The 23,338-nt window shown below is 47.5% G+C and overlaps 2 protein-coding genes across 5 annotated transcripts; both read left to right on the top strand.

The window, feature by feature from the left end:
- The first annotated feature begins 167 nt into the window (after positions 1-167).
- kmt2ba (lysine (K)-specific methyltransferase 2Ba) lies at positions 168-20,492 on the top strand. Of its 4 annotated transcripts, none has more exons than XM_086014335.1 (37): positions 168-583; positions 3,338-4,718; positions 4,788-4,963; positions 5,089-5,169; positions 5,490-5,646; positions 6,816-7,116; positions 7,368-7,429; positions 7,926-8,150; positions 8,233-8,330; positions 9,967-10,071; positions 10,233-10,346; positions 10,427-10,573; positions 10,687-10,779; positions 10,890-11,007; positions 11,177-11,293; positions 11,379-11,569; positions 11,643-11,744; positions 11,842-11,940; positions 12,234-12,310; positions 12,386-12,495; positions 12,580-12,659; positions 12,759-12,893; positions 13,007-13,165; positions 13,251-13,368; positions 13,444-13,522; positions 13,608-13,774; positions 13,864-14,025; positions 14,369-16,487; positions 16,818-16,937; positions 17,226-17,321; positions 17,419-17,513; positions 17,680-17,805; positions 18,056-18,308; positions 18,390-18,500; positions 18,584-18,667; positions 18,742-18,871; positions 19,266-20,492. In XM_086014335.1, the coding sequence occupies exons 1-37, from the start codon at positions 281-283 to the stop codon at positions 19,539-19,541; spliced, it is 8,367 nt and encodes a 2,788-aa protein (XP_085870461.1). In that variant the 5' UTR covers positions 168-280; the 3' UTR covers positions 19,542-20,492. The 4 variants fall into 4 exon arrangements, with proteins under 4 accessions (XP_085870461.1, XP_085870459.1, XP_085870458.1 ...); XM_086014333.1 differs by having other exon boundaries at positions 9,370-10,071; positions 17,422-17,513; XM_086014332.1 differs by having other exon boundaries at positions 9,370-10,071.
- A 612-nt stretch (positions 20,493-21,104) lies between these two features.
- Positions 21,105-23,114, top strand: LOC147132140 (trypsin-like). The gene is made up of 5 exons (XM_086014321.1): positions 21,105-21,166; positions 21,798-21,954; positions 22,206-22,459; positions 22,712-22,848; positions 22,918-23,114. Exons 1-5 carry the CDS (start codon positions 21,127-21,129, stop codon positions 23,065-23,067), a joined length of 738 nt encoding a protein of 245 aa, XP_085870447.1. The 5' UTR covers positions 21,105-21,126; the 3' UTR covers positions 23,068-23,114.
- The last annotated feature ends 224 nt before the right edge of the window (positions 23,115-23,338 follow it).

The raw sequence follows: 23,338 nt of genomic DNA, 5'->3' as shown, positions 1-23,338 counted from the left end.
TTTTATTAAAATTAATATCGAAATCATAGTTCGTGATATTAATTATTTATACGTTTTCAAACATTGCGAAAAATAGTAATGAACGAAAGTGGTGCAAGCAAACAAAACAAACAGAGCAGCGAGAAGTTTTTTCCCATGATGCACTTGGCCTCCCTTCCTATCTGGCGCCTTCTGGCTGAGAGCGGTCCAGGTCCATCTTGCCTGTTCGTGTTCGTATCCGCCGTGCTCGGCAGGCTGCGCTCTCGCGCTCTTCTTCTCCTTGGTGTCGTCGTGCTCAAAAATGGCGGCGTCGGGGGGCGGATTGTCGTCGTCCGCCAACGTTGCGGTGGCTTTGACCGGCCAGACGGTCGCCCGAGCTCGCTTCCCGGGCCGGCCGTGCGCGACCCGCGTCGGCCGGCTGCGGCTGGGCAAGCGAGGCAAACGCGGAAGGCTGTGCTCGGACGATGGCGAGTCGTCCGGCGGAGGGCCGAGGCCCGTAAACATCGGCCTCGCGTTGAGCGATGACCCGGCCTTGCTGCGACTGCTCGGGATGGCGGAGAAGCATGGGCGGCGCAGTGAAGCGGGCTTCGAGTCGAGCCAGGAGGTGAGCGAGCCAGCAAGCAAGCAAGCCAGCCAAACCGCCTTGTCAACAAAATGCCTCACTTGGTAGAAACACACGAGAAATGGCGCTTGGGTGCACTTGTTGTTTAGGAATTACAAAGGATGTGGAAGCCCGTTCATGTTATCGGCAAAATAGCTTTAGCTTCGGCTTCTAATAACGCGGACGAACGCTTAGTTCCGGGATTAATTGTTCATTTATGGTCCAAACTGGCATGTACTTTTTTTAAACAAATATCGGTCTCCGTCTAAGCGCCGCTAGGCGGAAACTTGAGTGGCTAGCGACGGGTGTTTATGGAAACGAGCGCTGTGTAGTAAACTTTAGCCAGCTCTTGTGCTAAAATAAAAGCACACAACGTCTTTCATTCGTTTTGGGCTCTGCGCATTTTTCGTCGTGTCGTGCGGAAAACGTCACAGTAGCAAGTTGAGCATCATCATACTTTCCCACGTTGGAGCTGTCAGCTGACTGCAGGTTGGAAAGCCTTGTGAGCATTTATTGGATATCCTTGATATCAGCTCAAGGACCTTGTACTAGTACACTCTTACTCCTCACAAGTAGAACGACTAGGATGTACGAGTTTTTGCACTACTAGGCCAACTAGTACGACCTTAAGATCGGTATTAAACCCAGTTTCATACCCAGTTTAAGGTCCATGCGCTAGTATACTCACTAGTAGGATTTCAGTGCACTAGTAGACCAGCTGTGATTTACTAATAAAAAAATAAAATAAAATTTGCAAAACCAGCGTACGTTTTGGCCTACTAGTACAACCCAAATAGGTTGCACCAGTAAAACGATGGTGTCTTACTATTAATGTATTGTTCCACTTTTGTCCTAGTAGTGTGCAATTAAATCTTCATTACAATACTAGGCTCAACCAGTGTGCACTAGAAGCCTCCTCGATCCGCACTTATTAGTAGCATGTTTTCCCGCCAGTATGCCAAAATTGTCTTACTTGTGTGCAAATGTCATACAGTAGAAAAAAACATTTATAGTAACACACAGTTACTCTGGTATTGTGCTTAATTGTTTTAAGGTTCATGTCCTAAAGATATGTTACTTGTCTTCACTAGTTGGATTCACTAGTTATAGTGGCAGTGTTCCAATGTGAACTAGCGTCCCGTTTTGCCTCATGAGTAGCCTGTAGTTGTCTTAACTGTTTTACTATAGTAACAGCTGAGTAAAACAAAATAACAATCGCCAATAAATGCTTAAACTCCAGAGATGTTTAATTACCCAAACAAAATGTAAATGTAAATGAAAAAGGCATTTTGCCAGTAAAATGTGGGACTGATAGATGATCAATAAAGAAGCTTTCAACATTCTACTCTTGCCGATCAGTTGACCCCATTTTGGTTGCTGGCGCGCAGTGGTGAAAAACTCTTGATGTTTTCAGGGAGTTCATTTGTGTTCTGGTGGAATTAGCGCACAGTAATCCCTACTGTATTTGTTTGTATTCTAATTGAATTTACCAGTTCATGTTTTTATTTTTTTGTGAAACCTTTACACAATGGTTCGGGTTTGATAATGGGTTTTTAATCATGTTTTGGGGTCTCAAATATGGGATTCAAATGCGTTTCAAGACAGGATAATGGTTTCACAATTGTGTGTCAAATTAGTGTTTCAAGCCTGGAAAAGTGTTATGGATTGGCGTTACAAATCCTTGATTCAAGCCAGAGTTGGTTTTTACGTGACTTTGATTGCCCCTTCGCACTCGGCGTATGGAAACCTGAGCAGCTTTCTATTCGTTCCGTGCATCATGATGTCACGCTTCAATGCCTATTGGCATCATGGTCCTCCTGGTGTGTTTGTCTTGGCCACCAGGGTGCAGTATAACACAGACACACACGATACTCAAAGAAGAGTTTCACAGTTTAGTGACTCAGTAAGCTGCAGTCATATGAGTCGTTTTCCTTAAAGGATAAATAATATATGACAGTGAGTATGGTTATGTAGTCTATCTGCATGTGTTGATACACCGTTTATTCAAATATTTGTTTTTAAGTGTTAGATAAGATTGATACTAGCTTTGTCTGAATAAGTCACAATACCGTCGTATTTACTTTGACTTTAGCAGTACGTACATAGTTTCGGTTGAGCTTCCACGCCAGGGGTGGTATTCACAGTTCTGGTCACCTTTCTTTAAGAAGTAATGCAATGTGTCTCTTTGTTGCTATTTTTTTATTTTTATTTTTAAATCACCTAAGCAACAAAGTGAAAGGGAAGGGTCATGACATCAGCTGATTTGAACAAAGCCTTGATGATGCGTGGACCGACAACCGAGTGGTTGACTTAATTTTTGGAACTGCCACCACAACGTCCAAAAAATACAAAATAAGAACTGGGCAAATGTGCTTTTCCCATCTGGGTAAAACGATTTTAAAAAAGCAATCTCTAATCGAGCATAAATGGATTACGAAATCCGTGGCAAGTAAAAAGTGACCCAGTTCTGTATTTTAAATAGAATGGTGGCTTAAACCCTGGTTTACCCACAATTTTTCCTCATATACCAGCCCATGTGTGTCAACCAGTTAAGTGTAAAACCTTTCTGAAATGGATGTCAAATGTGGTTGCTAATTCAGATACTAAAATGGTTCCCCACTTGCATTAGCCAAATGGTTCCCTGCTTAAATTACTACTCTATTTGAAAAAGTAGATTGACATGTACGCCTAAAAGTGTTGTGCGTATTCAAATTCTGGATGTTTGAATGCTGTGTTTTTGTGTTTTATTTTCGTCAGGAGGAAGACTTTGGTGGTTTTGGCACAACCGCAGCTCGTTCATGCAGCAAAGTGAAACCTCCAAAAGTTGCGCAGCCTCCCAAAAGTGTGAAGCAACCTCCTACAACCGAATCTCTCATTGGGAAAATATTACACGAATCCCCCAAAGCGGCACTAATTGGGAAGCTTGCATCTCGGGGCACCAAAGAAGGTGAGGAAGAAGAAGATGGGCTGATTGGCATCATTGTACCGCAGAGTTCCAAAGAAGAAGAAGGGCTGATTGGGACGATTATACCGCGGCGGTCTAAAAAAGAATGGGTGGATGTCAAAAATAGAGAGATGAAAGTCAAAGAGGCGCCAAAGGGGATCTTTCAAGGGCAAGGCAGGAAGGCAAAAGGCACCCAGGCCTGTGTCGGTGAAGCAGGACCAACTGAGGAAGTCCGAACAGCCGAGAACGCGGGGCAGGTGGATACGGTCGAGGTCAAAATGCCGGACGCCGCCTCGCCGCCGAGGCCCGCCAAGCGCGCCAGGCTGTCGGCGGCGTACCTGCAGCGCAGCCACAGGAAAAAGATGGCGAAGGACGTGGCCGCGTCCCCGGAGAGTGGTGCGGAGGCCGGCGCCCAAAGCGGGCCGGAGGCAGCCATGCCACTGGAGGGGATGTCGTCTCCCCCGCTGCCTGTGTTGCCTGAGCACCGCGTGCACAGACGCCACCATCGCAAGTGCTTCTATGGCAAAAAAAAGAAGGGCAAAACTGCCTCGCCGGCCGTCACCGCCGGCAACAGAAGGAAGCGCATCAAGCATGTGTTTTACGCCTACGTCGACGATCCCAGTCCTAGCGCTCCGCCGGAACTCGAACCCGGCCCCCTCGCGGAACAGCACAACTCCTCGACCGTGACCACTGCACGCTCGTCCCGCGTCATCAAGACACCCAAGAGGTTCTTGGATGAGGCCATGGTCCCCTTCCCGAAAGGCCACTTGTCCTCATGGCTTAAGAGCCAACCCAAAGAGGACGAGAAGACTAGCACGTCCTCTCAAGACTCCGCTTACGATACCAAGTTGGACGGGGACGCCGCGCCCGTGGCTGACAAGGCGTCTCCCCCAGCGAAGCTCTCTGCGAGACCAATTCACGCCACCAGTCACCTGGACTTCTACAAGAAACTTAAGAGGCTGACCTTGAAGCTGGCAGAGAAGAAGAGAGGCCAGTACGCCGTGCGGGTAGATGACGACGATGGCTCGCGTCCGGACGATTTCAACGTGCACGTCAAGAAGCGGAGGCGGCGCAGGGCCAAGCTCACCGTGGAGGAGATGGACTCGCCCGGAGTGGTGAGGAAGCTCGCCGTGGTTGTCAACAGCGACGCCAAGACGTCTTCGCAAACATCCCCGGAAGACGGCGACAGGAATGGTAAGCAACGGCTCGGTTTATTTGATGACGTGATGTGCCTAATGAGGTGTCCGTCTCATGTCTGCGCAGACGCCGTGCGCAGCGGCGAGGCTCGCCCCGCCGTGGCGCTGGCACCTGAGGTGGGCGTGCCCGGGCACCGCGCGGTGGGCCTGAGCGGAGCCAACAAGAGGATGCTGCACCTGCTGAAGAAAGCCAAAGTGCAACTCATTAAGATTGACCAGCAGAAACAGTTCAAGTTGTCGCAAGTGAGCGCGGAATTCTTGCAGAACACGGAAATAAATGCACATAAATTTATCCTTATTGGGACTTTTTCCCCATACATGGATACACATAAATATATCCTAATTGGGACTTTTTTCCATATTAACAGTTGAGCTCCAGTGACACTCACGTGGCAGCGAGCGGACGAAGGAAAAGGAGAGTCAACCGGTCTGCTAAACTGTGTGCTCAGGTAATAAGCATGTTTATATTTCATTAATTTTTAGGTTCACTGTCATACACGCTGGTTTTTATATATATGAAAGAAGGAGGGAGGCAGTAAGTTGGCCTCACTACCTTTTATAGTATAAACACATTTTATTTTCAGCATTTTAAACACGGCATGACGCTCATAATAATCACAAGTGAGCTTTAAAAATGCTTTAATTAGTTGTCATTTATTTGTTTTCAAAGAATTATAAACGCATAAAAATTGTAATCGATCAGTAGTAACATAGAATAGTATGTTTGTTTGATCATTTAAATTGTTCTAAATGAGATTTTTGTCAACAGGAGCAGCCTCTGGGCGGTCCCCGGATCAAGCACGTATGCCGGGCGGCGGCGGTTGCCCTGGGCCAGCCGCGGGCGATGGTGCCCGACGACATTCCCCGGCTGAGTGCTCTTCCGCTGCACGAGAGGGAGGGGATCACATTTACCCCCGCAATAGAAGGTATGCTCCATGCACACGTGTTGATCTTTTAACTGGCACATTAGACAGATACAAAAAAAAAAAAAAAGTGCATTCCCAGTGCACAACCATTTTTAGTCTCGACTGATCCTCACTTGTGTGACACACAAACTGTACATGACCTTTTGTTTGTTTTCAACACTCAAACCAAGACACCGAGTAGACAAATAAGTAAAGAGGGCAGTTGAGAAAGCATCAAAAATATCTTCACGTTAGTACATCACTTTGCACTTGTAGCAACAATAAAGCATCAATCCATCCCACCCCCCCTCCAAAAAAAAAAGAAAAAAAAAAAAAGTAAAACACAATTCACCAATTCCAAAAAGACAAACCGTGCCTTGTAAGCTCAATGTAGTTGTAAGTCAATTATTTGCCAGCAAAAATATCTTTTGTCACACACAGATTAGCCACTGCTGTTGGAAAGCTTTACCCAACACTGGTCGATCGGCCATCACTCTGTATGAGGTGAGAAAGTGCGGTTTGACCATTAGACTCGCTGCCCTGAAGCACACATAGGGACAATCTTGCATCACATGAAGGAGGCCTGGGCTAAAATCTACACAAATATTATACATCACACTAAATTCCTTTTCTTTTTTTTTTTTCTTTTTTTTTTTTTTTCTTCTTCTTCTGAATATATGTTGTGCTCATCTGCAATGACGACAGAAAAGACACTGAACTGGAAACAGAGAAAAGTTGGCATGTGTTGTGTGAGAAAAGATTGCTTGCGTTATCCAAAATGATGAATTATTGCGTAATACCAAGCTATAGTTTTAGTCTCTCTCTCTCATTCATCACCAATAAGAGTGGCAAAATGGAATGTGTGTTTAAGAAACATGCGTCGACTGAAGGAAGATTTATAGAATGCAGTGTTCCCCACATATTGCTTTGGCGCCATCTTGTAGCATTGAGGCGCCACTGAACTATTTTGAAGTATGAGGAGGAGCTTCCTTTAGATCATGGTCTTCCTCTATTCTTTTCCTCCGTAATAGTCCATAAATGCCATATATTGTTATGTATACAACATTGTCAATAAAAAATGCAGCCTCCCCCAGCCAGAAATAAAAGCCACAATGCTACAATGGTCCTCAAAATGCATTTTTAAATGTACTTTTGAGCTCCCATCCATCGTCTCCCTCTCCCGCCTGCAGATGTCGCAGACGATGATTATGACGACGACGACGACGACGACGTCGCTGGAGGCGGGGCCGAGTGGCTTGCCTCCCAAGAACTCCTCCAGGAGGAGCAGAAGCACAGGTGGCGGCGCGGGCGGCGGCGCGGCCGCAAGTTGAAAAAGCGCAAGATCTTGAGCCGCTACCGGCCTGGCGGCGTGCGCTCGCGGCGCTGCGGTGCGTGCAGAGGCTGCATGGTGGACAGCGACTGCGCCAAGTGCACCAACTGTCGCGACAAGCCCAAGTTCGGCGGGCCCAACAAGAGGCGGCAATGTTGCATGTAAGCAAATACGGTTGTGTGCTTCCATTTAAGGAGTCATTATGTTTTTTTTTTTTTTCCCCTGTCATTCTAATGAGCTTCTGCTCACTCCGGCTGCTTGGTGGAGCTAGCGATTGCCGCTACTAGCCCAAAGTGTGAAGCAAAAAACAATGCGTATAAAAGGCTATAGTAAACAGGCCAGTTTTTTATGGAAGTAACTTTTTCCATTAGTTAAAAAAAGTTCACGCTTTTTTATGCTCTATTGTCAACAGATACAGGAGGTGCGATCGAATTGAGGCCACAAAGACGGAGCGCATTGTCAAACAATTTAAAGGTATGTATTGTCAAAATAATGTCCCTTTCTCTGGATAGAAGGGATTGCAATTTAAAAAAAAAAAATGTATAGTGGTACCTTGACTTAAGAGATTTACTGCTGTTAGAATTTGGTAGATTTCCACCAATTTTTTTACCACAAATCCATACTATGTCGGTCTACATATGCGTGCTATTTTTACAAATTGACCAATGGGAAGTGTTTTTTCCCCTCCCAATGTGAAGTGTTGAAAATGGCTTGCTATCTTTGATGCAATGATAATGATTAAACAAATATGCCTTTGGGGCGCAGCTCCTCAAAAGTAATATTTTTGAAGAATTCAGCAATATGAGTCAGTTGAGAAAAGAACCTGGTAATGGAATGGATTCAACTTGTAAGGCAAAGTACCACAGGATTTAAAAAAAAAAAAAAAAAATTGTAGCATGGGAGAATTTTTGAGTCATTAAGCAAAATAATGGCTTGCGTGTTCATCACTCGTCCGCCTCCGTTTTGCCAGTCCGGGCCAGGCGGAATTTGGTGCCTGTGTCAAGCAGCGATGACGGCAACTGGGGAGTGGAGAAGTCGAGCAAGACGCTGTCCGTAGCGCCAACCAAAATCCGCAAGCATTCTTTGCGTGACATCACGCCGCGCTCCTTCAGCAACCTGCTCAAGTCAGAGTCGGATGAGGAGCCAGAGGAAGAGAGGAAAGAGTTCAAGGAGGAGAAAATGGCTGCAAAGCAAGGTAAACAACAATTCTTGGATGCGCCCCCCAGAAAATAAAACAAAACAATAGAACTACGTCTTAGCTTTGTGTTCTTTTTTAGATCTCGGACTTGGATTGTCCACGTGTGGTGACCTACCTGTCGGGGTGGTGAAGCAACGGCGGCCATTTCCCAAAGGAAGCAGACCAAGAGCCTACAAGGTATTGTTGCTTGCAAGTGTCTTTCTTCTCATGTAGTGCCTTTAGACTCCTGGGGTAAATTATTTGGATTACAGTTTACTACTATTTCCTGCTACTGATCTGTTATGTTTTTATGCTAAATTTGTTTGGCAGTCTGACAATTTCCCAACAAGAAAACAACTTCCAACTAATTTCCTTCCCAGGCCTCTTTTCTTTTCTTATTTTGTCCACCAATCTAAAATGTGCCAGAATCACATCCTCAGCGATATTTGACCTCGATTGTCAGCGATTAAGCTAGCCTTTTTTTGCCCATCTGCTTTTACTCTTTTGTTGTAAAATGTCGATGCTTTCAGTTTGTGTTTTTGTTGCAAAGACATCTGGAAGAGGCTATTTTCATACATTTCACTTGCTGGCGTGGGGGATGGTTGACAGCAACAAGCTTTTTATGGGGGATGTAGATCTGGATTGTAGGAAAGCAAGTTAGCAGTTTATGACAATTTATATTTAGTGAGAGTGGTGTTAAAAGCAAAACGAAAAGCACTGCCGAAGTCAGCCGAGCTAATCAAAGATCAACTTTTGGACTGTGCGGGCATGTTATTTCCAGCGTGCATTAAGGCCTCACACGTGGACTCGTCCGATAGAGTGTTTGCGTGCGTCGGTAGGTGCTGCGCGTCAGTGTGTGGACAGTAGCAGCGATGAACTGAGATGATTGGATTCTTTTTTTTTTCCCCCTGGGATATTTGAGGAAATAAGGTTACCGTACCCTTTTTGTGGTGAAGCTGATGAAATTAAAATCTGCGTTACTTTTTTTACCCCCAAAAATCTCCATTATGTCAAAACCAGCAGACTCGGGTTATAAATATGTGGACATAAAAAACAAGCATGCCTCTGTACATTCTTGCAAGTTTTTCGCCCTTTACCTGACTGACCCTGGCTAACATAGCGTCCCAACAATAGGGCTCCTTCCTTTGTCTGTCGCCTCCGTTGCATGCGCCTCTATGCAAGTGTAGCTTTTGGAACCTGTATGGCTGGTTGGCTTAGGCAGTCCCCTCCTCCGCAGGAATTGCAGAACACGGAAGAGGCGGCGCCCAGCGATACGTTCCCCTGTCCCGGCCCACCCGGAAGCCCCGTGTCCAAACTGCAACGGGAGCTCAGAGTACACTTATACCGTCTCCCCGATCCTCACCTGCAGTCGCCCCAGCACCTGGATCCATACCTTAAACAATCAGAACCCAAATTGATGCAGCCCGTAACGCAGCCTAGCGAGCCGCACGCACTGCATGCCGTAACGCCACAGCTCGTAACACGGCCGCCGCCGGAAACGCAGCCCCCTTCACGTGTCCTTGTGTTGCGACTGCACCCCTTGCCTCCGTCTGTGGTGCACGCCGCGTTACACAGGCGGAAAAGTGAATCGCCGCCACCCCAAGGGAGTCCAAAGTCCATGTCGCACTCGGCGGCTCTGACAGAGGTCGCGACCACGTTGCGCTTTCAAGGGGACGCGCTGTCGCAGCTGCAGCCCCGCCGCCACGCTTTGACCGACAAAGAACCCACAGTGGACGGAGCGGCTGGTGCCCGGGACGATGGCCAAGACGGACAAGAAGGGACGGGGCTGCAAAGGCCGCCAGGAATTGACCCACACTGTGTCCTTCCTTCCCAGAACGCCGCCGAGGGCTCGTCGTTCAGCGCCCCCGTGGGTTTCCCTCACGGATATCCCCAGAAGGGCCCGGTGCTTGACAAGACAAAGATCCGTGTGGATTTTAAGGTGGGCTTGGATGTTACTAGGCTTTCTAAAGTATTTCCAAGTATCGTCCACATTATCCAAAGCAGGCAGCTTGTCATATCACAAATCAGAATGTCTCACTCATATTTTCCATAAAGGGTCAGTTCACAGAAGATTAACGTCAATTCAATTGTGTCCTCCAGGAGGACTGTGCAATTCAAAACGTGTGGCTAATGGGGGGCCTCAGCGTCCTCACGTCTGTCCCCACCACACCTCAGCCCGTCTGTCTGCTGTGCGCCAGCAAAGGGCGATACGAGGTAAAGCCGGCCGTGAAATGCCCCTCTTGTCTGATTTTGAGTAGTCCTCAATGAACTCTGCTCATCTCGTCTGCTCGCAGATGATCTACTGCCAGATATGCTGCGAGCCCTTCCACAACTTCTGCCTCTCTGCCGAGGAGCGACCTCAGGGGGCCAACAAGGAGAACTGGTGCTGCAGACGCTGCAAGTTCTGCCACGTGTGTGGGCGCAGAAGCAAGCTGTCCAAGGTGCGAAAGCCAACTCGCTTTTGGCTTGCACTGTGCTTAGCCAAGTGCGTTATATATACATCTAAATAAAAAGTTATGACTCCTGATATCAACTAAGTGATATGTTTCTGCAGCCTGTGCTGCAATGCAAGAGATGCCAAACCTCCTACCATCCTTCCTGCTTGGGACCAACATACCCAAAGCCAATGAACTGCAGCCTACCCTGGGTAAGTCTTTTTTTAAAATTTTTTTATCAAAGCTAAGAATTTAAATAATCCTTTGAATAAAGTGTTGGTTGGAATTTGTGGAACAATCTTGTCTGTTGTTTTTTTTAAAGCTCTGCATGACGTGTATTCGCTGCAAAAGCTGTGGTGTGACGCCCGGAAAGTCCTGGGACGTGGCCTGGAACCACACGGAGAACTTTTGCCCGGACTGCGCCGTTCTTCACGAAAAAGGTTTGTCACTTAAATCTGTTGACATGGTGTGCTTAACATCGTTGCTTGACTTCCAAACTGCAGTTCAAAGACGTGAAATAAATCGCAGGGAGGAAAACACAGCGAGCCGTTGAATGAAATTGTTTACCATTTGGATGCTCTACTGAGCTGATGTGTTCCATCTACGCAGGGCACTACTGCACAGTTTGCAACAAGTGCTACGACGACGATAGCGGCCAGCGGGCGCTGATGATTCAGTGTTTCAAATGTAACCACTGGGTGCATCAGAGCTGCGAGGGCCTTTCGGGTGAGTTTCATTGCAGAAGACGCCTTTGTGGCTCTGTCTTTGCCAACGCGAGCCCATGTCGCGTTGGATTTATTTTCTGTTGCAGAAGAGCTGAACGGGATGCTGTCGAGTGGATCCCAGGACGCCGTCTTCACCTGCTCCCCCTGCCGTCAGCGTAGCGGCGAGGGCGGAGGCCTGCGGGAACGTCTGCAAAACCAACTGCTGCTCGGCCTGCAGGAGGTGCTGGCCGGCCTCCTCTCCTCCAATGCCACTCGGCACCTTGCGCTCTGTCAATCGGTATGCCCGCGCCTTGGCTCAAGGAGGTTTACGTACCTGTTTGTTGCTTTTAATGAGGGTGACTGTGATTTAGTGTCAGGAAACAAACAAGACGGAGTTAATCGGGGCGCAGCCACCTGTGTGTGATCTACAAGCCATGGATAGGAAGTTGAAAGGGGGAAATTACTCATCCATTGTGAGTATGAGCTCAGTGGTGATAAATGTTGCTAAAAATGATGACGCGTGTGTGCCGTTTAACTATGAACCCGATCTTGCTCTCTCTACCCACTCAGAAAACATTCCATGCAGATGTGGTTTCTGTGATGAGAAAATGGCTCAAGGAGGACGCAGATGAAAAGCCCACCATCCAAGCCAGGGAACACTATGCCAAAGTAATTTTCCCACCTTAAAGAGACAATTTAAAACAACTCTCATGTGTCCTAATAACCTGTGACATGTTTTGTCAAAATACCCCAAAGGGTCATGTCGAATTCAAGCCGATTAAAGATTGACATTTTTCCCCATTTCCATTCAATTTCATACCTCATGGGTTATCAGGCACCCCAGAGAAAACTTGTACAAAACACATTAAAAAGTACATTTCCAATATTTCCCCTTTTTACAAAATTGTCAACATTGTGTGTAGGAGAGTTGCCTTGAACAGGATTATTGTTTGCTCTGACAGTTGATGGTGCAAGTATTCTGCTGGCTTCCTGTACACCACCAAATGAAGTTGAGATCATTCTCAGAGGACCTGCCGAGGTAAGTTTAATACACTCTCATATTAGTGACTCCTGCACAATCTACTGACATCCTGTGGAATCCTTTGCGCTGCAGTGGCATGCTCCCCGAAGCGGTGATCCCGCCTTCGAAGGAGCACAGCTATGCGCAGTGGACACAGAGGACGTACCAGCTTCGCGAGAGCAGAGGGACGCAGGCAGGGAAAGGTATGGAAGACGTCGGACAGCAGCTGCTTGCTTGTTGTGTGTATCGTGCTCACATGAAATGTAACAACATCTTGCACCACGCAGGTGCGATGAAGGATGTGGAAGCATTCAAAGATTCCCGACAGTGCGCTTTTTGCCAGCAGTATGGTGACTCTGCTCCCAGAGTAAGCAGAAGCTCCTTTTTCTTTGTTTGGTGCACCACATTAAAATCTATGGAAAGATTTTTTTTTTTTAATAGGCTTATTTTGCCGTAACCTCGACAGGACGGCGGACGACTGTTGTACTTGGGCCAGAACGAGTGGGCCCACATCAACTGTTGCATTTGGTCTGCCGAAGTCAATGAGAACAACGGCGCCCTACATCAAGTACACACTGCGGTCTACAGGGGCCGCCACCTGGTACGCAGAACAGTGATTGGTTGTTACAAAGGGGAAGAGAGAGTTGCACCCTTTCTTTTGTTGTTGTCGAGAGAATTGACACGATTTAATTTTTTTTTGCCGTCTTCCGTCAGCGTTGCGACCGTTGTGGGCTGTCAGGTGCCACGGTGGGCTGCTGCCTCTCCACCTGCCAGAGTAACTTCCACTTCATGTGTGCGCGAGCCCAGCACTGCGTGTTCCAGCGGGACCGGAAGGTCTACTGCTACAAGCACACGGATCTCGTCAGCGTGGCGGTGTGTGGGGGCAGTGTTGTAGTTTCTCTTATGAGTAATTTGAGCTGGAAAATCATTTCTTGACCCGTTTGCCAATTTTCTTCAGACGGTGTCCGGGGCAGGATTTGAAGTTCCACGGCGAGTCTATGTTGACTTTGAGGGGATCACGCTCAAGAGGAAGTTCCTCACGGGCCTCGAACCTGAATCCATTAACATGACCATTGGTAGACGTATTTTGTTTATTATTGTTTTGGTTGCGCATCGCTGCAAGCTACGCTGACGACAATTGTTGTTTTTAGGGTCCCTGCAAATCCAGAAACTGGGTGTGTTGTCAGAAATCTCATCAAATGGGAGGATGTTATACCCTGTTGGATACCAGTAAGCCGTCCTCCTCATGACATCAACTTGAGATCTTTGAAGATGCGAAACCAACGTCCCATACGAACACGCCCTGTTTGTTTAGGTGTTCTCGGTTATACTGGAGCACTGTGGATCCGCGCAGACACTGCAAGTACACCTGTAAGGTGACCGAAGTAACCAGCCCACTGCCCGGCGAGGAACAGGAGCTCCTCATGAAGTGCGATCAAGAGGAGAATCAAACCATCGTCCACAGTCCCAACTTCCACAGAGGTAATAGTCCATTACAAAAAGCTTGTGACAGGACGCTTGGATGGTGTTCGGATGCCTAAATGTGTGCTGTCCCCCGACCCCCCCCCCAGAAGTGGAGACTCTGGACAGTTTAAGCACCTCATCCAGCCCAGTTTCTTCAGCTACTCCTTCGCCCAACGCCAAACTGCACAGTTCGCCTGGATGCAAGCACCACGGCTACTCGCAGACCAGGAGGCCCGCAGGGGGGTCTTCTCGACCCCTCCCGTCGCCAGGTATACAACACAGTAGCCGCACAATGGCATGTTTGGAAGTCAAAGCATTTTTTTTTTTTTTTTTTGTCTCCTGTGAAAATCCACAACAGCAGTTTTCTCAAGGCAGTTTACAGTTTGAGGAAGCCTGCATGAGCAACTTAAATTGTCCGGTAGTCCAACTGAAAACTGAAAGTTGGGAATAACTGGGAAATGATCAAAGATACATAAATAGGAAAAAGTAAACTGCTATACTTAGTACATATATAGTGAGCCTTTGCTTTTCTCATGGTTTTGGGACATTGCACAAATCGGTGGGGACAAGTTTGAAACTCTAGTCAGTCTTGAGTTAACTTTTTTGTTTTAGGTTCGGCGTCTTCCAAATCACATCATGTCTTCACTCTACGGGACCTGGAGGACACTCAGCGCCGTCGAAGGCTGTCATCCAGGAGCCGCTGCAGCTCCTCGCCGACTGACAGCGGCCCCGTCCACTCCCGCTGCGCTCACTTCAGCTCCCCGCCGAGGTCGTCCAACTTTGCGCCGATCTCTCCTCCCCTATCGCGTTCCAACTCCCTGTCGCCCGGCTGGGGCTCCCCGCCTCGTCCGATCTCCGCTGGCTTTTCGCCTCGCCACGGCTCGCCGAGGGGCAAGCACGCGTTCAAGATCACCACTCCCGTGTCTGCTGAGGTTCCCCAAGATTTCTTGGCCTCGTCTGAGACGGAGGATGCGGCCGTGGCGACGACAAACGGCATCTCGCTGGCGCCCGACAACACGGATGGACACTTGGAGCTACCTACCACCGTGTTCGACACTGACACAGAGGTTGCGGTGGCCTCGGTTCTCAACGCCAAACTGGAGCTTGACGACACCCTGCTGACGGATAACATGCCGGAGGTGGACTCCGAAAACGAAGACCACTGCGTTAAACTGACTCGCACGGTGGTGTGCGAGGCCGCCGGTGGTGCGCAGACCTCGGCCCCGCCCTGCACGCCGTCCATTTCGCAGTTGGACGGCGCCGACGACGGCTCCGAGAGCGACCGCAGCGAGGAGGCCGACGACGTGGGAGGCGGCGGCGCTCCAATTCACACCGACGTCAGCTCGCCCACGAAGCAGCTGACAGTCGCTCTCAAGAGGTTGGAGTCTATTTGCGAGGCAGAACAAGGTACGAGCGTGGCAAGCATCTTAGCGGAAGATCAGTCAGCCCCCATTTTCCTCGACGCTTTTGATATGGTGCAAAGCGAGGAGGTACTTATAGACGGCGACACATCTGCCAAGGACGTGTCTCTCGAAGAACCCACCGGGAGTTCCGTTACCACCAAAGACGTCAGTTTGGTGTCCGCGAGTAACACTCGAGCGGATGACAATGACAATGCGTCATCGACAGACTCCACCGAAGGCTTCAGAGACGACATTAATGATCCGGACTATTCTCCTGAGCCCAAACACGTGTCGCAGTCGCCAGTGAAAAGAATCATTGTCAAAAAAGTCCACCAGACTCCCACAATAAAGTGCTTGTTGCCAAAGCAGAGTGTCCCTCAGCAGCAGCAGCAGCAGCAGAAAATCAAGGTGCTGCTGCCCCCCAGGTCTGTTCAGGTTGTCAGCGCAGCAACTGTGACCACCGTCGCCCCGAACGTCACCTCGCCCGTCCTCTTCAACGGGGTTAACGCTTTAAATGTCCAACCGGCTGTCATGCGAGGCAAAACCATCGCCATCCGCTTGGACAAGCCCGTAACATCGCAGCAGCCGACGCAACTAGTGATTCCCGCTCCGGCAGCGGCCGCCGGCGTCGCATCGACACCTCCGCAGACCCCCCAGGTGCTCCTCGTCAACAGTGAAGGTCAGATCCTGCTGAAAAACCCCAAAACCAACACGTATCAGACGCTCAACACAAGCTCTCCCACCTACAGCAAGATAAGCCAAATTGCCAAGATGCTCCACAAGGGTAACGCCTTGAAGCGACCCACCCCTCGCGTCACAGTCAGACCCAGCGCCAGCAGCCAGCCCGCCAACGTCCCCCACACACCGCCGCCCAGCAGCAAAATCATCTACCGAGTGGTGCCCATCAAACGCGTGACCGGCCCCACGCCGGCCGTCACCGTGCAGCGCAATCCCGCCTCGGTTTTGTCGGAGGCCGAAACGGCTCAGGCCATTATTAACAGATCCATGGAATCCCACCGTGAACCCCCCCCAAGGGCGAAGCCTATCATCCTCAGCGGCCCTCAACACGCGGGCGGCAAACCTCCGACGCCACCGCCGCACCGTCAAGACGCCCAGCAGCAGCCGGGTCGGTCGGCCGGTGGAGCCGCCGAGTCCCCAAGTGTCGTGATCAGGGTGCCCGCTCACAAAGCCCAGACGACAGCCGCGCCCCTGCCCAAAGTGCGTGTCAAGCTGCCGACCATCATCACTCAGGGGAGGAAGAGGAAGAGAGGCAAGATGGACATCCTGACCGAGCCCTCCAGCGATCATGAAGACCATCAGGAGTCCAGGTCAGTGCCAATCTTATGATGATTCAAAGCTCTCGTGACTATGCTTTGCACAAAGAACCCAGCAAAGGCAGGATAGGATATTCCTGCAAGTAATTTCTGTGCAGACACACAACAACAAATAGGAAGTGTAATAAAAAAAAAACACTTGGCATTTATCTACATTTGCCTCTCAGATAAATTAGGTGCAAAAATCAAATTGGCGCCAAAATGTGTGCTAGGACGATATTGCTGATTGTTTCCCCATGACGACGCGCCTTTTACACTCTTTCACACAGAGATTCACGAAAGTCGTGGCATGAGATCTGTAACAAAAGTATTTGTCTGCCTTAGCCTTTCACACAGAACCCAGCGAAGGCTGGACGTTGCTGCAAGTGTTTCGAACAAAGACACTGCATGCAGCAGTCTGAAAATTGGCGCCAGGCGGCGACGATTGCTTTCAAGTCAGAAGGGGTAAGAGCATTGCTGAAATTCCCTCACACACAGATGGCCCGTTACGTGCAATTGGCCAGAATGCTTGTAAAATAAAACGCGTCCTTTTGCAGGCAATGTAAAAAAAAAAAAAAAAAGTGGGGGGGTGGTGCAGATATAAAACATCTGTGTAATCTCTGGGCCTGATTTAATAAGATCCACACGAGCGGCTGCTAAATTGCAAGTTCCCTCGCATACTAACAGAATGCGTGGCAACAGGTGTCAAATGGGCTGTGAAACTAAACTCTCGAGTGTCATTTCCGTCCACAGATGTGTCAAAATAAAAGCTCCGCCTGTAAAACATGTTCCCGATGTGGACAAGGAGAATTTGAGAATTACGGCACCTTCGCTGCCAATGTCCCCACGGTCAGCTCACCTAAAAAAAAAAAAAAAAAAGTGCACATTTGATCAATTGTGAATATACTTTTTACTTGATGTACTTTGTATCGCGTGTTATGCTCAGAAGTCCTCACGCGGAGAGTCCCAGCAGTCGGGCTACCGCACACAAGTGGGTCAGCGCTCGCCATGGAGACTTGTCCGACTGGGGCCCCCTTGCAGGTGGGTCCGTTTAACACTAGAATATCGTCAGCCTCCCAGAATAATTGAGTCATTTTCACAGACGACACAAAAAAGTGAACCGCATTTTGATTAGATGTGTGAACAATTTCATTTTAGGGTTACAATATGTTTGATATGTTCTGTTTATTTTTGTTTACTTTCTTAGGTTGTAGTTCGGAGGATGAGGCGCCTTTGCCCAAACACAAAAAGAGGAGCTACATGAACCAGCCTCACCTGCGTTTTGAAATCACCAGTGATGACGGCTTTAGCGTCAAAGCTAACAGCATGGAGGGTAAGAAGCAATGGATCTTAGCGTCAAAAGTCACAGCCACACACATTGCCCCCCCCCCAATCTTAACCTTTTGCAGATGATCCGTGATGAGTAAAAAAGTACAATGTTTGTTTTGACTGCTCTTTATAGTGTGTGTTGTTTTCCAGATCATCTTCACGCACACGATGATCACTCTGGATAACCTTTACACACTCTCATGGAAAAGAGAAGAAGCTTATATGTTGATATCCCAATTGTCTCCCCGCATCAGTGGCTTGGCGCGCCGTGATCGACGGCATCCAGGAGGCGCGGGCGGCTTTCCGCCTCGGGCAGCTGCCCTTGGGCGGCATGAGCGGGCCGCGGGTGCTGGGCGTGGTGCACGACGCCGTCATCTTCCTGCTGGAGCAGCTGCGGGGCGCCAACGACTGCAAGAGCCACCGCTTCCGTTTCCACCGCTGCAACGACGTCGAGGAGGAGCTGCCGCTCAACCCCAGCGGCTGCGCCCGCGGCGAAGTCTACGTGCGGTGCGCTGCCCTTTTTTTTTTCCTTTGCTATGCTTGAATTTGGTTTTACACGATGAACGTCTTTTGGTTTTGCGCAAACAGGAAAGCGACGTTCGACATGTTCGACTTCCTGGCGTCCCAGCACCGAGCGCCGCCTGACTCGGTCGGCCCTTACGACGAGGAGGACGACGACTTCCCGCTCAAGTCGTCCAGGTCGGTTAATTGGATGTAAATAAAACGGCCAAACGACAGAAATGGCGTTACGGTCACGTGTGTCGGTTCAACTTGTCCACCAGGCGCGCCACCAGCAGTGAGCTTCCCATGGCCATGAGATTTCGACACCTGGAGAAAACTTCCAAAGAAGCCGTCGGTGTTTACAGGTGACGCAAGAATGGAGAAAAGTCTTGCCGTTAGGTGGAATGACTCAACATTAACGAGTTTTACTTTTCCGCAGGTCTCTCATTCACGGCCGAGGGCTTTTCTGCAAGAGGAATATCGAAGTGGGAGAAATGGTCATCGAGTACGCCGGCACAGTCATCCGCTCAGTGCTGACTGATAAGCGGGAGAAATATTATGACAGCAAAGTGAGTCAGTTGGAGAATAAGCCTGAGTGTCTTGTCTTGTCACATGCCACATGCTGAAAGAGAAAAAAAAATCATAAAATGTGGAGCACGTTTTGGTATGTTTCCATTTGGAACCGCCTTCTTTTCATTGGTCAGCCTTTGACGTGCGCTGACTAGGGATGAGTATTGGCAAGGATGTTGCAATACGATACTGGGGTCACGATACGATATTATCACGTAATCACGGTATTGCGATGTTCTACCCAGTTAATATCAAAATTACATGTAGTTATGAGAAATGAAGTTGCTGTATGTTAATCAGAAGATATAGACCAGAGGACAAATTCAGTCAAAACTATTTGCTTCAAAACATCCTCCTAATTATTTGTTGCTGACGTTGCCCCGCTTTTCCCAGGGCATCGGCTGCTACATGTTCCGCATCGACGACTTTGACGTGGTGGACGCCACCATGCAGGGCAACGCGGCGCGCTTCATCAACCACTCGTGCGAGCCCAACTGCTACTCGCGCGTCATCAACGTGGACGGACGCAAGCACATCGTCATCTTCGCGCTGCGCAAGATCTACCGCGGCGAGGAGCTGACGTACGACTACAAGTTCCCCATCGAGGACGACGAGAGCAAGCTGCGCTGCAACTGCGGCACGCGGCGCTGCCGCCGCTTCCTCAACTAGCGGCCTGAGGTATGGGTTACCTCCAACACACCTCCTGTGAATTTACCAGTGCAAATACATCCATAAAATAACATTTTACAACAAGAAGAGTACGCAGGCGTTGTGTCCCGGCTGGAATCTTGACAAAAGGAGCCATATGTCAATCGCAGATTTTCTATAATGCGCACAAGGCATTGTGATGCTCTTTTACCATATTCAGCTTCACTTTGTTCGTTTTTTTTTTTTCCTTTTCTCGCAGGGAAATATTTATTTATTACTTGCTCGGACGCAATCCTTTTTTATTTTATTTTTTTCTGGTCTGGGATCCCATGCTTTACTTTGCCCGTTTTCTTGACTAAGGTGCTGGTAGAGTTCAAATCGTTATAACCGCACTCTCAGAAAAGCCTCTTTTATCCTGCAGTCTTGTTGTTCATCTTGTCTGTTTTAAGAATAATACAATGCTTTTTGCACTGTCCCTTTATAGATTTTTTTTTTTTTGTATATTTGAATAATAAATGTTTATGGACTTTAGCGCATTTGTGCTTTAACATTTCCCAGTGGAAGGCGGCTAAAAATGGGACTTTTGAGTTTTGAGGTGGCTGACATTTGCAGCCACATCAGTGTTTCCGTGTGTGCTACCTCATGATGAAACAGTTTGTCCTTCAACATTTTGTCCTTAGACCTAACGCAACATTAATTGCTAACCTTCATTTGATATACCCGCTGTTACTAGTTCGAATAGACAACCACGGGTTTTTGTCCAAATACTCTGCCACAACAAAAAGGTTTTGACATGTTTGTTTTCCCCACGTTTGGGGGGAGGGAGGGAGGGAACTGGTGGTGTTTTCAGCTTTGCGCTTTGTACATAGTTGTATAAAAGGTCTTTCTAAACCTGTTACATATTTTTCTACCTGCGTTCTTTTTTTTGTTTTATTTATGTTCAATAAACCTTTTTACATGTTCCAAGTTCAATTTGTGCCCAAGTGTTTTGTTTTTGTTTACAGAATCAGTAATGTGAGGCAAAAGAGGAAGTGTTATAACAACCATACAACAGGAGACAATTTTACCATGCAGATGTCGCGCTACACAGTGCACAATACTTTTGCGTCCATATACGTGTCATGTTGCTTTTTGTGAGTGCTTGAAAAAATAAAATAAAATGTGGCGAAACAGGCTTTAAAGAAATTATAATTTGAAAACACTTTTTTGCGGGGAGATCTGTGTTTTGTTTTTTTTAATCTGAAAATGTAATTTTTAAAAAAAAGTATTTGGTGGTACATGTTTTTTGTTGGACAGCAACAATATTGTCCTTGTCCAATGAAAAGCATCTCTCACTGCTAATTTGCACCGAAACGCACGCCGTTTTCCTTCCCGATTACAAATGCGGCTGGCTTGTAAGAGCTGTCACATGAAGATGGCGTCAGGCCACTGTTGATATGACTCAAGGTCTTTTCAGCCATATGCTTGTTTTCCCAGATTGTACTCTTTGTGTTCTTTTTTTTTTCCCCACCCAATACTGACCTTGAGAATGGCATTACAGTGTGTGTATAAATATGAGTCCTCCGCCTGCTGCTTTTCGGACATCCACGCGTGCACACACCTCACCATGAAGGCCTTTATTCTGCTGGCTTTGCTCGGAGCAGCATGTAAGTATATTTAACGTTTATGTTATAGATAGTGTGTTATGCATACCTCAAAAATATTTTGAGTGGCTTTTTGGCTTATTCTATCTTTTGTAATTACTCTTTTTAATCCCATGAATATTATTTTACCAGGTTTTTAAGGTATTGTACATACAAAAATATATTTAAATGTTTAACTTTAGTTAAAAAAATAATTACGGTACTCCAGGCATGGCTGTTTAAAGGTAATACTAAAATGCCTGAAGTGGTATTTTTCTATTTTCTATTTTATGTATTGCAATTGCTACTGGTCTAAATTACATGTATTTTTTTTGTTTGGTTGTTTTTAGATTTAATGGCTAATAGTACTTTTGTTTATGTTGTTGCAACTTGTAAAATAAAATTGAGGACATTTTTTTATTAATGTTGAAAATGTTTTTACAGTGTATTTTTTTGTACTATATTCTAATTTGATTTGAGTTTAAAAAGGGAATATTTATGGGCAGGTAAAAAAACAAACATTCCCTCTCCAATACAGCAAGTCTTGCAGTGTTTTAATAGTAGCTACTGGAAAAGTTGTATGTAGGCTTTTTATTTTATTTATTTTTAACTTTAATAGCCAAAATATTTGTAAGCCTCATGTGCCATTTGCCAGTTGTTGCTGCCGAGCAGGACGATAAGATCGTCGGGGGCTACGAGTGCCCACGTCACTCGGTCCCCTATCAGGTGTCGCTGAACGCCGGCTACCACTTCTGTGGTGGCTCCCTCATCTCCAGCCAGTGGGTTGTCTCTGCCGCCCACTGCTACAAATCGTAAGTGCAAAATCTTTCTGAATTACGTATCTATTTTTCTGACCATTTTTTACTTTGACGCCCAACATTTTCAAACAGAAATATACTTTAGACTACAAGATAAAACATGCAGAATTTGAGAGGTTAAGTCCACCATGGTTGAGAAATGTCGGGGGTAAAAGTGGAAATAAATAATCAAGTGCAGATGGCTGACAAACCACTGTTGTTAACCAAAACGGCAGCAACTAAACTATCGCCTCTGCCTCTCGCAGCCGCATCCAGGTGCGTCTGGGCGAGCACAACATCGCCGCCAACGAGGGCACGGAGCAGTGGATCGACTCGGCCATCCTGGTCAAGCACCCGCAGTACAACAGCCACAACCTGGATAACGACATCATGCTGATCAAGCTGAGCCGCCCGGCCGCCCTCAACAACTACGTTCGCACCGTGCCGCTGCCCTCGCGCTGCACCTTCGCCGACGAGAACTGCCTGGTGTCCGGCTGGGGCAACATGGCTGCCAACGGCAGTAAGTTGATATGCAGTGAACAAAATAAATGTATTACTTGGATGCCTTCTTGGTGACAAGGTACTATGTTGAACTGAATTAAGGAGCTATCTCTGACAAAATGTGTGCTTTGCTGCCATCTAGTTGTGTCTTGTTGCCAAGGAATTATGTTGAAGTGAGTTGAGGGGTTTTATTTACACCAAAGTAGTGCTTTGCTTTTGGAGGTATATTAAATAGATCAGGACTGATTTTTTTTTTTTTTTCCACCCCCAGACAACTTCCCCGACAGACTTCAGTGTTTGAGGCAGCCCATCATTGACGACAGGATCTGCCAGAACGCTTACCCGCACCTCTTCACTCAGAACATGCTCTGCTCCGGCTTCATGCATGGCGGTGCCAGCAGCTGCCAGGTACACCCGCAAAAATGTAAACAAAATACACGTAAGCAGCGGCTAAATACAATGTGCGCGTGTCTGCAGGGAGACTCTGGCGGTCCTCTGGTGTGCAACGGTGAGCTTCAGGGTGTTGTCTCCTGGGGTTACGACTGCGCCATGAAGGGACACCCGAGCGTGTACGCCCGCGTGTGTCGCTACAACAGCTGGATCAACAACGTCATGAGGAGTTACTGAGTCATTGACCAATAACTTGTTTATTCAATAAACATCACTAATTGAAATGTTTGCTTTCCACTTATTCTAGAAGACCCCCCCCCCCCCAAAAAAAATGGTTACACGAGAATAATGTATAGACCTGTGGAAATTAACCCCAAAATACATACAATGATAGTGAAATATCTTAATGTAACAAAGTATGAAAAATCGAATTCTCACGAATTTATTTTTGTCCCGTGGTATTTTTGGTGCTTTAAAAAAAATTACTTGGAGAAATGCTAATTCAGTC

The sequence above is a fragment of the Filicampus tigris genome, chromosome 18 (assembly GCF_054856515.1).
Source record: "Filicampus tigris isolate MCC_2025a chromosome 18, RoL_Ftig_1.0, whole genome shotgun sequence".
NCBI lineage: Eukaryota > Metazoa > Chordata > Actinopteri > Syngnathiformes > Syngnathidae > Filicampus > Filicampus tigris.
Note: the sequence above shows the minus strand (reverse complement) of the source record. Positions and strands in the feature narration are given on the sequence as shown.

Coding starts and splice junctions, on each gene's coding strand:
- kmt2ba (XM_086014332.1), top strand. CDS start 281: ATGGCGGCGTCGGGGGGCGGATTGTCGTCGTCCGCCAACGTTGCGGTG. Junction 11,745..11,841: donor GGGGAAATTACTCATCCATT/GTGAGTATGAGC, acceptor CTACCCACTCAG/AAAACATTCCATGCAGATGT. Junction 11,941..12,233: donor CCAGGGAACACTATGCCAAA/GTAATTTTCCCA, acceptor TTGCTCTGACAG/TTGATGGTGCAAGTATTCTG.
- LOC147132140 (XM_086014321.1), top strand. CDS start 21,127: ATGAAGGCCTTTATTCTGCTGGCTTTGCTCGGAGCAGCAT. Junction 21,167..21,797: donor GGCTTTGCTCGGAGCAGCAT/GTAAGTATATTT, acceptor GCCATTTGCCAG/TTGTTGCTGCCGAGCAGGAC. Junction 22,849..22,917: donor GCGGTGCCAGCAGCTGCCAG/GTACACCCGCAA, acceptor GCGTGTCTGCAG/GGAGACTCTGGCGGTCCTCT.